Source organism: Anopheles merus, chromosome 2R (assembly GCF_017562075.2).
Source record: "Anopheles merus strain MAF chromosome 2R, AmerM5.1, whole genome shotgun sequence".
Classification (NCBI taxonomy): Eukaryota; Metazoa; Arthropoda; class Insecta; order Diptera; family Culicidae; genus Anopheles; species Anopheles merus.
The window spans coordinates 50,568,939-50,583,755 of NC_054082.1; the positions used below are offsets into that span (position 1 = coordinate 50,568,939).

The window sequence follows — 14,817 nt, forward strand, 5'->3', positions numbered from 1 at the left end:
CATACGATTTGGCAACAAATGCTCCCGTAACATTTTCATAGACCCGGGCCTAAAAACCATCTTTTCAAATTCAAACATCAGCTACCGTACCCCCCAGCTGATTTTCCGTTTCTTAATTCACGCTGACAATCTTAACGCAAATACATTAACCCGACACGAGTGCGCTCTCGAGCACTCTGCTACGTACTAAAGGAAAATGAGCACACCAAAAGGAATTCTCTCGCAACGGAGAGTTTCGAATGTGCGATTCTTCAGCCTGAAGGAAATAGCATACAACAATTAACAACAAAGATGAACCACAACGGCTATAGATAACCGGATGTTGAATGCAAAGTAATGTTGAGAAAACTAAAGGCGAGCAATAATTCTTGGATTATAGCATTGGAAGGTTTTAAACTGAATGAGAATACGGCGAGTTAAAAGAGAGTTAAAGAGAGGCAGAGGAAAAAAAGAGATTGAAAAAGCGGGTGATAGCAGGGTAAGAACGCAAATGAGACAAATTATTTAGAGAAAAAAGATGATATTGAAGGAAAGTGTCTGGATCTTATACGATTAAATAGAGACACCTCTAAGGACAGTGGATTAGAAAATTACCTCTGCTTCAATTTTGAATGGGACATACATATGCCAATTATTTAAACCATATCTTCAATCTTACTTCCCTGAAATGGGATGAAAATATTTGATTGACAGGTTTTTTTTAATCCCTCCCCTAAGTATGACGTTCGTAGGATTTGATTTGGTACAATTTATGGACATTACTTTTCTCTTTTCTCTCGCCATGAGTGAATCGCGCGCTCCATTTCTCTCATCTGCCCCACAGAAATTCGATTTTTCCTACAAGTAGGCGAGAAAAACTCACCTACGTGCTCACGAAAAGAGCATTTTCCCAACAAATTCCATCTCGCTCTCTTGAATTCTCACCATCTCGCTCTCTCACGCTCTCTTTCTAGCGCGCGATGTTCAATATGAATTTTCCCGTAGCAAAATTGGCTCCTCTCGCCGTAACCTCATTGGCCCAGGAGTTGGCGAGAATTGGTCACGAAATCGTTCCGGAGCATCTCTCCGCGTTTAAGCTGCACGGTCAGGTAGGTCGGTCGGGACGGGTCAGGTTTAGGTTTTGGTCTCTCAGGTCGGTCGCTGGTGAAAAGTGGGCTCAGTTTTCAATCTTTACTCGCACCGTGCCCGTGTGTCATCCGGAGCGACGTCGTCGTAATGGTGACAACCAGGGGGAACAAAATGGAGCAACACTTTCTGGCTGCGTTGGCACTGTGCAAGACGGCGATGGCGGCGTCGGCGGCTGCAACCGAACAGCAGACATCGGTATCGGCAGCATCCACGACGGTGGCTTCCGGATCCGCAATGCTGCTGCTGGTGGCCCCAGTCACGGCCTAAAACACTCTTCAGTGCTTCCGCTCCCACCTCCTCCCCCACCTCTTTGTGCCAGGCGCAGAAGACAGCGAGGAAGGGACGGCAGTGTGCGGGTTTGCGGTGAATTTAGTGAAGGAAGCGATCGAAATCTAAGCGTGTATGGTTCTTTAATCATTTCTGGTGGGGAGGCAGTCTCAGTGTGCCATTTCATACTTACGCGCACACACGTACACACACACACACACATACACACACTCACAGTAACACACCCTGCAAAAACAGTGAAACGTTGCGGTCCCAGCCGTTAAGAAACTTGTAGAAAGGAAACGAAACATATATCTGTGTATGTGTGTATGTCCGTGTGCGTGTGTTGGTCGGTTGGTGTGTAAGTTGGAAGAAAAAGGAAAAATTAATCTGTGCAAATGGTGCAAGAGATTTTAGCAGGGAAAACAGGTGAATTGGCTACATCTTTGACCCCGTTGAGGTGACCGTAGCGAGGGCACACGATTGCGTAGCCCCCTATGAGTGTCTGTTTGTGTATGTGTGTTCGTGTGCGAGCGTGCGCGCACGTTCGCGTGCATGTGTGCTGACGGGCCATCGTCATACAACGTGAACAATTATGTGTGTGCGCGGGTGCGTTGGTGCTTCTGTGCGCGTGTCTGAAAGTGGTAAATGTAAAAGTGGTTGAGTGTGTGAAGATAAGAAAAAAGTGCAGATTGCAGGGATATGAATGTGTTTAAACGATTGGAAACAGGAGTTGTGAAAAGGAAATGGAAAAATGAAAGAAAGTGACTGTATGTCGTTCGGTTGTGCGTGAGTGTGCGCACGTTCTTGGATGAGATATCAGTAGTGTTCGCGTTCGTGTGCGTGAGACCGATAAAAGGATAGGAAAAGAAAAAAAAACAAATGTCTCAAAGCTTTGCATGCATAAAAAAACTCAACAACCAGAATGGGCGAAAATTACATACTGTTCTCGAACAGGGGTTTCTTCGCTAGTGGTTTAGAATAAATGCTCCCCCCCCCCCCCCCAATCCCTCCCTAACCGATCCCTTCTCAGGAGATTCGGCTTGTTTCTACTTGTAAAATTCTTTGTGTAGAGGAGAAAATGTTTGAAAACCCTGGCTTTTAGCTGCTCAAATGAAAAATACAACCATGAATTGGACTGGCATCGAGATGCTCTCCAATTTTGCTGACGACTATACATACGACTGATACATATTGCTGTATGTGCGTGTGAGTGTGTGGGTGTATGTGCGCGTGTTTGTATGCGTGAGATATGAAGATATTTTTTACCTTTAGTATTCTCTTCAAATATTCGAATAGTGGACCTGTATCCCCCTTGTGGCAAAGTAGCATACACTAAATCCATTTTCATCGAAAGCAAGTCAGTGAAACATAATCAAAGTAGTCGCTGGCTAACTAATGAACGGCTCCCTTTCCCAAGAACAAATCATGCTGGGAAGAGCTTCTACACCAACACATACAGTGACAAACACAGTCGTTCGGGAGGAAAACTGATCCACACAAACGCAGAGTAACAGAGCTATGGGAGGCACCATCAAGCGTGCAATAGAGAATCGCTTGATACATTGAGCGCAAATGTGAATTGAAAAAGCGAACGCAAATAATATAGCGATCTAGGATTTATTGGATACCATCGTACGTTACCAATAAGTACATACTATGTGCTGGACTATTATTACTGGTTTATGCAATATCATTTTCACATCAACGCCATGAAGTTGTCCAGGAAAAGAAATCAATGCGTTCAAAGTAACCTCGAGAGCAAATCTGCCCTACACCTCCAAATCTCCCCCCTCCTCCACCCTCTCCCTCTCTCCCCAACCCTCACACCTTTCCACCTTACAGTGCGCTACATGATGCATGCGTGCGCCTGCGTGTGTACATGTGTGCGTTCGCGTCTCGTGTGTTTCGTAGCATTTTTTTTGTGTTCATTCTCTTCACTATCTGCTTTTCCACGTCGAGCCGTTGCCAAAGGGAAATGTTCAGTTTTCCACTCCACTCAGACGGACGTGCGCGCGCAAATACACTCACACTGCCTCACACGCACACAAACGTACCAATGAAAGCATGGCGGATCGGACTCGTATTTGTCCGACACTCTGCTCCCGTACTCGAGGAGGCTGTTCGGGTGCGTGCATGCGTGCGCGCTTGTATGTGTATGTGTTCGTGTTAGCACGTGAATGCTGTGGCAAGATCAATGGAGCGAGAATCGAGTTTGCTTGATTGCCCTAAAGAAAAATGTTTGCTTAACGCCTGTGAAAATCAAACGAAACCCCAATAAAATAACACTCGCAACGAATACGATGTGTTTGCACAACAACACAATATTCCAGCTCACACACCAGAGCTCACAGCAAAAAGGAAATTAGTAACGAAAAAGATGTTGTCCAGAAGCAGCACCACCTTGACCGTTATTTCCGCTAAGGACGAAAATACATTTCCTTTCGCAATGATGTGAGAACAATTGAGAGCAAATCTGCTACGGCCGTTGAGTAAAAGGTCGCTACGCGTAGTGATTCTGTGCCCGTCCGCCATTAGAATGAAGAATGAGAGCGAGTGTGACGGAAAGAGAGAGCGTATCAGAGGCATGATAGAGAGAGTGTGATAGAGAGAGAGAGAGAAAGAGAGAGAGAGAAAGAGAGAAAGAGATAAAGAGAGAAAGAGGGAAAGTTCCTAAAGTGATAAAAAGAGGTATGAAAAAGAAGTGGAGCAAGTGATGGCAAAAATATACGGATGTTGCTTTTTTTTCGAAATATCCTCCAACCTTATTTGCGTGTCCGTTTGTGCTGGTATTTGTGGGAGGTTGTGTGTGTATGAGTGTGTGTTTGTGTGGTGATCGTGTGCGACTTGTGAAGTTTACCAGCAGCACCAAGTGCCAGTGGAAAAAAATCTACAGATCGAAAATCCTTGCTCTGTCCCTGTTTCTGGTGCGCAATGTGAGATGTGAGGGTGAACCGTTTGCTTCTCTTTTTTGCTGCGCTGAAACGCGTCGTTGCGTTTGCTCTTTACTTTGTAGATTTTTAGTATTACTGTACAATATCTTTTTTGTAAAAATGCGAAGGAATTCTTTAAAATGTTGATATGTTATGAATAGAGGATAGTTCAATGTGGAACTCAGTGTTGTTATAGTAAAAAAGATAGATTCCAGTTTGCTAACAGATTTGCGAGTAGTATACTTCTCTACTCTTTTTGTGTGTATGTGTGTGTTCGTGTGCAGTGAATTGCAAAATTTATGGGTTCAGTTACATCGAAAAGAAAGTTTTCGTTGTTGTGATCTTTATTGCCAATCTCTTGCAGTTGCAATAAGTTACCGTTTTCCCTTTTTCACAGTTGTACAATGGAACGCACAAAGATAAGATAATTAGCAAATAAATGCGCCCAAAGGCAAGTGAGCATTATCAGTGCAAGTGTACAGTGCAGGTGTGGGATGAGCATTGCAGCAACAAGAAAAGCCATGTAAACGAAAGCAGCAGTACCGGTGGGCAGTGCAGTGGATTAACAGAGTGCAAAAACACGGTGCACGGTAGAAAAGATTAACGTTCATTACAGGTGCACCAGCAAGAACACCGTTGTGGAAGTGCGTGAAACGAGTGATAACGGTGAACGAGTGTAAGCAACATAGTTTAAGCACAACCAGTGAATTCGATCGCTTGAATCGAGACGGATGATAGTGGGGGTTGGCAAACAGTAAAGTGCTTGCCGCGAAGGAGTAACCGTACAACCAGTGCCAGGAATTTTTTTTTATTGCTGCTAAAGTGCCAAGCCGATGCTGGTGTAGCTTCGTAGCTTTACAGGCGTTTTCTCGATCCCCCACCTCCAGCCGCCAGACACCAGACTCGGCGACTCCCGACGACAGCGGAAGTACACTCAACAGGCACCGGTCAGTTTGGCTTGTTTTTGGAAACCGTTCCATTTTTTTGCGAGTCAGTTGCGAGTTCAGTGTCGGTGGTGGTGGTGGAGGTTGATTTCCTGCTCGCAACGGAGTACACATCGAGATCCAGCAACACCAGAGGAGCTAGAACGGCCATCAAGAGTCCTGCAGATCGTAACAGATGATGGTACTATCAGAAATCGATAATTGCTGCGCTCCCGATTTAGAGCATGATATGACAGCAGCAAAGCCATAGGCGAAAATCCAGCGTGGAACGACGCAGTAAATATTTAAAACAGAAATTCCTGTGAAGGATAGAGAAAAAAACATATTCCCAAGCATTCTAATTCGATTGCTTCGGACGCAGTGGAACAACTGGAACCAACAAATACGCACGTAACAACAGTAACAACAAGCACAACAATACCAACGCAGCCACCGACAGTAACCAAAGCAACAACGTCAACGGTCAACTACTACTCCACCAAACTCTAGCCAAACTCAGCGAGCGGCGGCCTCCCCAACAACGGACACTGTTGGAGTGCATCGCCTCCCATCATCATCATCATCATCAGCATCAACAACAACAACAACAACAACAACAACAACAACAACAACAACAACCAGCTGTCTGTTGGCCAGGGAGAGAAATTATCTCGGGCTGCAGTCATCCGTCATCCGTCTGGCGCACCATACTGCACCGGTCGGTGTCCTGTCGTCATTGTTGCCCCGTCGCCACCCAACCCCCTCCGCATCCCGCATTAGGCGCGCGCTTGTCGATACCTTCGTCATCGCCGTCGTCATCACACCACCACCAGCATCATCATCATTGCCATATCGCAACGATTGTGCTATTGGAAACAAAATGGCGGGTGGCGAGCATACATTCGGTAGGAAGACATTTCACAAACCAACCTATTGCCATCACTGTTCGGATCTGCTGTGGGGGCTCATCGGACAAGGATACATCTGTGAAGGTGCGTGTTGATTCACTGGGTTTCAATCTTGTTTGGGGTGTATTTTTTTCATCTTCATTTTAGCTGCTTCTGGTGTGTTATATATTCTTATGTAGTGTTTCAACGGTTCCGTACTTACTTCCTTATCTCTTGGCGCCAGTTCTCTGGCTCTCTTTCTGGTAGTCCTGACGATTCTCTCTTTTACTTACTACCTCTTTACTACTGAGAGTTTGTTCCACTTTTAGTTTCCCATTTCAGGAAGTCTTGTGTTTAGATGAATAAACATGTACTGTGAAGATTCAGTTGTATCGTAAAGCACGTAATTGCAAGAAAACAATAGTGCTGAACTTCTGTACGTCATCTTAATTCTTTTGGATTGGAGCTATTAAGGCGTCCAACGAATGGCATTTTTGGTCACCTAAGAACAAAAATTTTAATATATTGTGCCATGTTTCAAACCCCAGGCTTACCATGTACCTGTTTCAAGTCTTCTTACTATTATGAACGTCCAATATTACAGAATATTATGGGCTTTACACATTATAATCACTGAAACACTCATATTTAGCGTCAAATTACTATGAAATTACGTCAAATACTTTAGTCCTGATGAATTTTCTTAGGTGTAAACTTAACTTAGGTTACAAACTTAACTTATCGACTGTATCCTGGCGCAAATGCGGCCTTTGACATATCAAACTTCAAAAATTGGTAAACTTCGTTGAAAACTCTGCACATACAAATTATAGCGTCTCCTGAGCCATAGTTCGTACAACAACGAGGGACATTAAGCAGAGGTCGCTTGCGTAGAGGGGCCGTCGAAGCATAGATGTCCAATCGTTGGAGTAGGGATGAACATTCGATGTTCCCCGTTAGGAAATCTTCAACAAACATTTGCTGCACTATGCGACACCTTTCATTTAGTTTTTTCAACCTAAGAAGCTTTTTGCGTACTTCGTAGGATGGATACATTTTGTACAGGAGCATTGATTAGAAAACATTCAACAGAAAATATGAACTAGGTATTTTAAAATTAAAATTTATTATTTTATAGGCATTCCGCTCAAACGATTCGTTGAAATTTTTGTCTCATGAATTCAAAACTTCATATAGATAATAATTACAAATTACTAACTTTTTGTAAGACCTTTAAGCGATAAAAGATCACCTTTAATTTGTTTTTAATGTTTTTAATTTTGTATCACCTATAATGACCCATCTATTTTATATTACAAAAAAAACAAGTTATAGAAAAATGCAAAAAAATATGTTTTCATGTCATAGAGGTTTTCATTAGTTTATTACTTATATATGAATTGATGGTATGGTGAAATTATACAAATAAGTAGTGTGATGTTAAAGTTTTTTATCTGTAAAATTTGTTGTTTATATGGTGCATTTAAGATAAAGAGTTAAATGAGATATTCTATAAAAATTTTGTGGTATGCCTGAAATGAAATCTATACCCTATAAACTCACAATATAAATGATTCTAATCCAACTTCGAACGACCATACTACACCAACCTTTATGCGACCCTCTACTTGTTTGCGAACCGCTTTGCTTTTCCTCACTATTAGCATCGAGCAAATCGATGAAGGGCTTTTCATGCGTCATCACTGTTCATTGCCACTAGTGGACCAGTAGTTGTGTACAGTGAGCAGGCCTGCTGGTAGCGGTGGTGCTTGGTTGGAATTTTTTCACCCCGTTAATCGGCGTGTCCGGGTATGGTCACGACTTAAGGGAACGGCAGAAAATAGATTCAATGTTGAACTCATAGTATACCCCCGAAAGTTAACATAAACATCGGACAAGAGCGCTGCTGCATATGTTCACGTGCGATCGTTTTCAGTACTCGATCACGGATTTTAATTGTTTGAGGCCTGTTTAACGATTCGTAAAGATTTTTCACAGAAATTTCGAAAATTTGACCCAGGAAATCATCACATTGAAATTTAAGTTATACAATCGAAATGAATAGTTTGAACTTATCAAATCACTAACAATAAAAAAAAGTTATTCTTTGTTTAAACAATCATCAAATATACACCCTAATACACGGTATATTTATCAATCAGCCACACAAGTCTAAGACTTTTTGAATAAGACACGGCTGGTTCTTAAAGTGTAAAATAAAATTAAAAAATTAGTCAAACAATTAATGAATAACCATGCGCCTCCATTCAGTTAAAAATTAATGTATAGCTCAATATTATCAGAACGAACTGCAAAGCCCCAGCAGGAAAACTATCTTATTGAAATATATTTCTATTGAAATTCAGGTTCAAGTTGAAAACGCTTTGACTACGGGGAATGAAAAGATATAACTTTTAGTAAAGCACCATGCGTCTCCATGTGTTTTATAAGCAATATTTTGTATTATTACGAAGATAAACTATAATAGAGCAACTTCAATACTTCAATACTTGTCATATTTTCCCAGCCTTTTTATTTTATAAATTTTATATCTTATTCGCATTAAGGAATGTACCTTATATTGTGAGCAATTACGATGATTCGTTTGCACTGGTGCATTTATATCGGTGTTGACACGATGAGTTACTTATCGCTCTCTGATTGCAAGATTCTCTGAGTGACGTTGTTATCACCACGAGCATTGGTTTCGCAGAGCTCACTTTCTTCTTTCCACCTCAAACCATTTCCACAGCATAATGTTATTGATTTGTTAATAAACCAAACTTTTCGAACAACAATAACAACGACATTACTGGAAACAGTACAGCAGGGTGCGCGTCAATTAAACATTTCAGTTCTTTCGCTCGTCTGCTTTGATTTATATTCCATACACTTATTAAACAACGCTAATATCGTTTTCTTATCTTTTTCATTGCAGTGTGTAACTTTATAGTACATGAAAAGTGCGTAACCAACATCGTAACACCGTGCACGGGCGTTGCACCCTATCTGATCCGTAACCCGGTGGCGCACTGTTGGTCCGAACCATCACATCATAAGCGCAAGTTTTGTTCGGTTTGTCGCAAGCGTTTAGATGAAACTCCCGCCGTTCATTGCTTGAGTAAGTAAATATACAACGTACCTCCGCTGATGTGTCGCTTGTGTTGTGTTTGCATTTTTGTAGATTGTTTTTAGATGCCCCATACATCCAACAATTCATTTTCTTTAGTTCTGCCCATAACACAATTGGAGCGTATTATAGGCGGAGCAGCACCTGTTGCTATGGTTATTTCTGGATTAGTACACAATCATGTTGCTCTTGGTAGCTCTCATGCATTTATTTATGGATTAAACTGCCATATATACTGATCTATTAAGTGATATATAAAAAAACATGCTCTTTACCATGTATTTCAAAATATCCTGATTTATTTTATCTAATTTATTAACATCTCTAATAACTAACATTCTTATCACTGCAGTATGTGAACACTTTGCACATGTCGAGTGTCAGGATTTTGCCATCCCCGACTGTAAGGAGAATGCAACCTACGTTCCGGGCAAGGAATTGGGCCACGTCAAACATCAGCACCACTGGCGCGAAGGCAACCTGCCACAATCGTCCAAGTGTGCGTACTGTAAGAAGACGTGCTGGTCTTACGAATGCCTTACAGGTACGGTATAACTCGACGCTTTTCGAACGTTTCTGGCCCTGATTAACACATCCGTTTCCCATTTTCATTCTACCCCTAATGCAGGTTATCGTTGCGAATGGTGCGGCACAACTACCCACGGCGGTTGCAGAAACAACATCTCAGCCGAATGTACGTTTGGCACATTGCAGCCCATCTATCTGCCACCGCACGCAGTGTCCATACCGCGGACGGAAGTGCCGATGGAGGCGATCATCGGTGTGCAGAATCGCAACAAAGGAACGCCTGGATTACAGCGCGACTATTCCTGTCGTAAGTGTTGGTTTTTCGAGCTATTTGACATCCTGTTTTGTTCATCGATGCAAACACATTCACTGGTTCATTCATTCGGTGCTAAATTAATTATTCTCACCAAACAAACCCTCATCAATCGAAAACGAAAGCATATCACTCTTAGCAATCGCCAATCGAGCGAAACATTACTCTAGGAGGAGGAGAGTGTTCTAAATATTTATTCGATCTAACAATTCATTTACTATTGGCTCATTTAGCAATCGAATGGTCAGCAAATGCTGCAAGCTCGTGAAGCGACCTGAAACGCATATACACATCTTCTGATTCTATTCACTGTTCGCATCTGGTGTCATGTTTCCGTGTTTGTGGTTGATTTAACAACGCCAGGTTTCATTATTTCCCATCTCCATTTTCTTTCTATCTTTTTTCTTGATGTCCTTGTTTTTCTTTTTATTTTCTTTCTTTATGTTGCTGTTGCCACTGATCACCAATTTAAATAAAAACAAACCATTCCTTAATATCGAAATACATAAAAAAATCCACCGCACCTGTGCCACAACCTGCGCTCTCTTCATGTGATTGTGCTCGTCTGCCTGTGTGTCTCTTTTCTGCTACATGTGCACCCCACCCCTTTTCGCCCTACCCTTTACTTCATCTGCGCGGTATATCTATTGCTACTATTGTCGCCCGCACACCATACCACGTTATCACCACCGTTGGTTCGCTCTGTCCCACGCTGTGAAACATGGCGGTGGCGCTATTGTCTGTTGGCCTCCGATGGGTTTCTTGCAAAACCCCTCGATACGTGCGACCTATTGCGTGATATAATGATCGCATGCATCCGGCGCTTGACACGTCCGCAGCGGAACTGTGGACCATCAGCATGTATCAGGAGGAGCAGCATCAGCAACAGAAACATCAGCAACAGCAACAGCAGCAGGAGCAAATTGAATATTGCAGCGAAAGCACAGAACTTTTGCTCCACAGTGTACGGCAGGAGGAGCACCAGCATCACGGTCGCACCGTTCCGCTGTCACCCGTGAGCTTTACCTTCTACGATGACGATGACAGTGTTTCCAGTGCGATTGGATCGATTCCAGTCCTGGAAAGGAGCGATCAGCAGCAGAAGCAAAAGCCAGACGGCCAGCAGCAGCAACGCCATCAGCTGCAGCAGCAGCAGCAGCAGCAGCACCAGCAATATCACAGTGATAATAGCTTGCTGCTGCAAACGGATGATGAGTGGCCGATGCGGCCGACACGCAGCCGCAACCTTATCCATCCTGCCCTGCGGCGTACCAAAGCTGCCACCGCCGGACCACCGACCGATACGCTGGTGACGCGCAGCCGTTCCTTTCAAGATCAAACTAACAGCATTCCAAAGCGCTTCGTTAAATCAGCCGCCTGCTACAGTCCCCGGTTCTTGGCACGGTTTCGCAAAAAGCACCAGGCACCCCGGAGATCTCCCTCCCCGCTGGACGCACGCCGGACTGGGTTTAATGGTGGCGAACTGGCGAAGCTGCTGCTCGTTCATGCTGGTACCACCACCAACAGCAGCAGCAGCACCAGCGAGCCAACGACGATGGCCCCAATACGGACCGCGCTTGCACCGGTGCTGGTGCACAATCCTTCCGGTTCGTTGACGTCATCGTCCGCTTGTGCTTCGGGCCCGCCGCTATTACTTACCGTGTGCGGCATGAATGGGGAGGTGGACGATGCAGCAGGAACGGTGGAACGTTCGCACTCCTTCGACTGCACCACTGCTGCAGCGGCAGCCACACCTACGGTGGGGCGACATTTCGGTCACCATCTTACGGTGGCGTCAGCGAACGAGCTGCTGCTTACCTGCGTCGAGCCGAGGCGCGTAGTGTCGTACGATGACGTCAGTGGGTTTAGCTTCATCGACGATGACAACGAGGGCGGTTCCGAACCGAACGGTAGCACGACTGCTAGTGCAGTCGGTGCAGCATTAGTGGGCTGCACTAATGAACCCACCACCACCTCGGTGAGCCCGACCGGAAGCGCCGATAGCGATACGCAACGTCAGCGCCAGCGTGCATCGACGGTCGGTAGGGCGGAGCAGCAGGGCGCACTGTCGCACTCACCAACGCAGCACCTGCTCGGTCGTATCTATCGACAGATGCGAAAGTGCTCCATGGGCTGGAGCAAAACTGGATGTCGTGTACGCAGAGGTGCGACTTTTATTTTCTGTTTTATTTTATTTCATTTTTTCTTTTTCTTGTTTGAGTTTGCTTTTAATTGCTTTAGATTTTATGTGTAACTTTTCTTTCATTTTTTAAAGAACCCAACTAGACATTTGTTTGTTTGTTTCTGTTTGTGCGTCATTTTTTTATGATTTCATTTTATATTAACCTCATAAGAGCTTGCGTTTCTGTTTTTACCAGCAAGAGTGACGAATCTGTTTTCTGTCCTTAATTGATGTATTGGTCTTCTGCTTGCCAACGTTTTACCAGCCCTTACTAACACTGAAACAATACCGACTAAATTGGCAACCGAGGGCCTGTGCTGCCAGAATCGCATCCATAAAACACCCAATCCACACGAGCAAAAGCGAGAGATTGAGGGTGGGAGAGCGTGCGAGAGACAGAGAAAAGGAGAGTGAGAAAAGGCGAAAAGGAGCGAAAAGTTCAAGCCCCAAAGTTGGCTGAAAACTTCTTTCTTTCCTCGAATTCACCTACACAATGAATCTGTCAGATGCAACAGGAGGGCTAAAGTTTTGTCATCAACCAGCACAGAGCGGCTGCAAACCTGCACAAAAGCATGCACTCCAAATGCGCGTACAGAATGCAATGCTGAAGAAAAAAATACAGACGCATACATACACGTATACCCCAACACAGAGACGGTGTACTGAGCTACAAGTGATCCTGATTGCCTACCTAATACGACGCCGGAAAGAGAAGTTCGTAAAGAGCGAACAGAGCACCAGTCCGCGGACAGCATAAAGGTGTACAATATACATGTGTGTGTGTGTGTGTGTGTGTGTGTGCGTTGTTCTCTGGTGTCGATCCATCGTAGATAGAGAGGTGGACGGACCGCTACCGTTCGCTAGATTGCTCGTCCGGTGCTGTTAATTTGGTGCGAAAATCGATAAAGTTAAGGTGTCCTGTTTTTCTTGTTTGTATGTTTTATTTATTTTTCACACTGTTGATTGCGAATGCTCCCTGACATTTTCACACTTTTGCCCAAAAACGGTTCGGTCACTCCCGTGTTCCTGTGGGCCCGTTGGGTGTGTGAGGTGTGTGCGTGTTTGTTTGTTCACCAGGAATTGGTGCTCACGCTCGGGACAGCTACACACAGCCACGGTCGTCAAAAACCCTCCCCCAGCACTAACACCGACAGAAGCGAATGCATGCTAAATGTGCTGTAGTTGGCATCGATTGAATATTTCATTCCACATATACTGAAGCACATCCTTTCTGGCAGTGTGGAATGGGATGGAATATTGCTCAACTAGGATGGATACGCTCTGCCATAAACAAACCAAAAATTGCAGCTAAATGGAATGGTTTGAGTTGAGTTTTTCATTCTGCTTTTATTACTTTCTCACCTGTTTATGAACGATGCTCTGATAGTATAAGCAAACATTCACGTTTCATGACAAAACTACATTTACACCGAATCTATCTCTCTCTCTCTCTCTCTCTCTCTCTCTCTCTCTCTCTCTCTCTCTCTCTCTCTCTTTCCTTCTATCATGCCTCTGTCCATCCTGCATAATGCTTGAACTTCCACAATTTCGAATCGAAACCCTGCCATGCGGACGGGGACAAAACGACACTCTACATCGTTTTCCGTCTTCCCTTTCTCCCTCTTTTTCCCCCTCTTCCCTGCCATCCACCACTCTTCTCCACTCAAACTCAATCGCCCACCACCCAACCCCAACAGCTCGCAGCATCTCCGAGGAGATAACTACAGAGAACCGCTATCGGGACGATGAGTACGTACCGAGAGGCGAGAGCAGCGGCTCCGGTACTCACTCGAAGCCAGATTCTGCGCATAAGCCCGATAAAGATAAGGATAAGAAAGATAAGGACAAGGAGGAGCGCGATGAAGGTACGTACGCATTTGTGTGTGTTTGTATTTATGTGTATATGTTAGTGTGTTTGTGTATGAATTGGTGGGTGTGGGTGGTTATGTTTGCGAAACGGCGAGAGAACCGCTCGTTAAAATTCCCATTGTTTGCACGACCGGAAACCGGAGTTTCTATGGGAGGAGTGAGTGCTCCACTTTTCTACACTCACACACAGCCTCCCAAAACCAGATACACGGTAGAACTGGAAACGATGCCTTCAGTTTCGTTCTACGGAGAAATGTGCATAGTGTGCATGCTAAAAATGCAACAGCTTTCCAATTCCTTCGAAACAGCTGCAGCATGCCAACAGATAAAAATGGCTATGAATGTTTTCTGTTTCGCAGGAACAAGTAAGCTGCGCAGGTGTTGGTGGGCAATATAGGTGGCTCTTGTAAGGGGTGTTACTCAAACAATTGCCGCTTACCATTTTCGCTTTTTTTACAGAAACAATCAAGGTATTCGACGGAAACTGTTCATATCGAAGAAGAATTTTCAGAGCCATTAATGTACCTAGAACATGCTCGTTGGAACAACTGTTGACCACCGCCTTGAGGGCCTTCCACATAGCCAGGGATCCAAATGTAAGTCTATCTACTTTCTAACCTACTAACCATCTAGAACTAACCGAACGATGATCACACT

General features: G+C 44.2%; 1 protein-coding gene across 2 annotated transcripts in view; it reads left to right on the forward strand.

Moving 5' to 3' along the window:
- The first annotated feature begins 1,171 nt into the window (after positions 1 to 1,171).
- The window catches only part of LOC121590748 (diacylglycerol kinase theta), a 30,452-nt gene continuing 16,806 nt past the window's right edge, over positions 1,172 to 14,817 (forward strand). For both annotated transcript variants that reach the window (XM_041910682.1, XM_041910683.1), the window contains exons 1-8: positions 1,172 to 1,528; positions 4,726 to 6,243; positions 9,077 to 9,259; positions 9,621 to 9,812; positions 9,897 to 10,103; positions 10,949 to 12,274; positions 13,989 to 14,156; positions 14,620 to 14,756. In XM_041910682.1, coding sequence (XP_041766616.1) covers positions 6,132 to 6,243; positions 9,077 to 9,259; positions 9,621 to 9,812; positions 9,897 to 10,103; positions 10,949 to 12,274; positions 13,989 to 14,156; positions 14,620 to 14,756 — 2,325 coding nt within the window. In that variant the 5' untranslated portion in view covers positions 1,172 to 1,528; positions 4,726 to 6,131. The remainder of the gene's footprint in view (positions 1,529 to 4,725; positions 6,244 to 9,076; positions 9,260 to 9,620; positions 9,813 to 9,896; positions 10,104 to 10,948; positions 12,275 to 13,988; positions 14,157 to 14,619; positions 14,757 to 14,817) is intronic.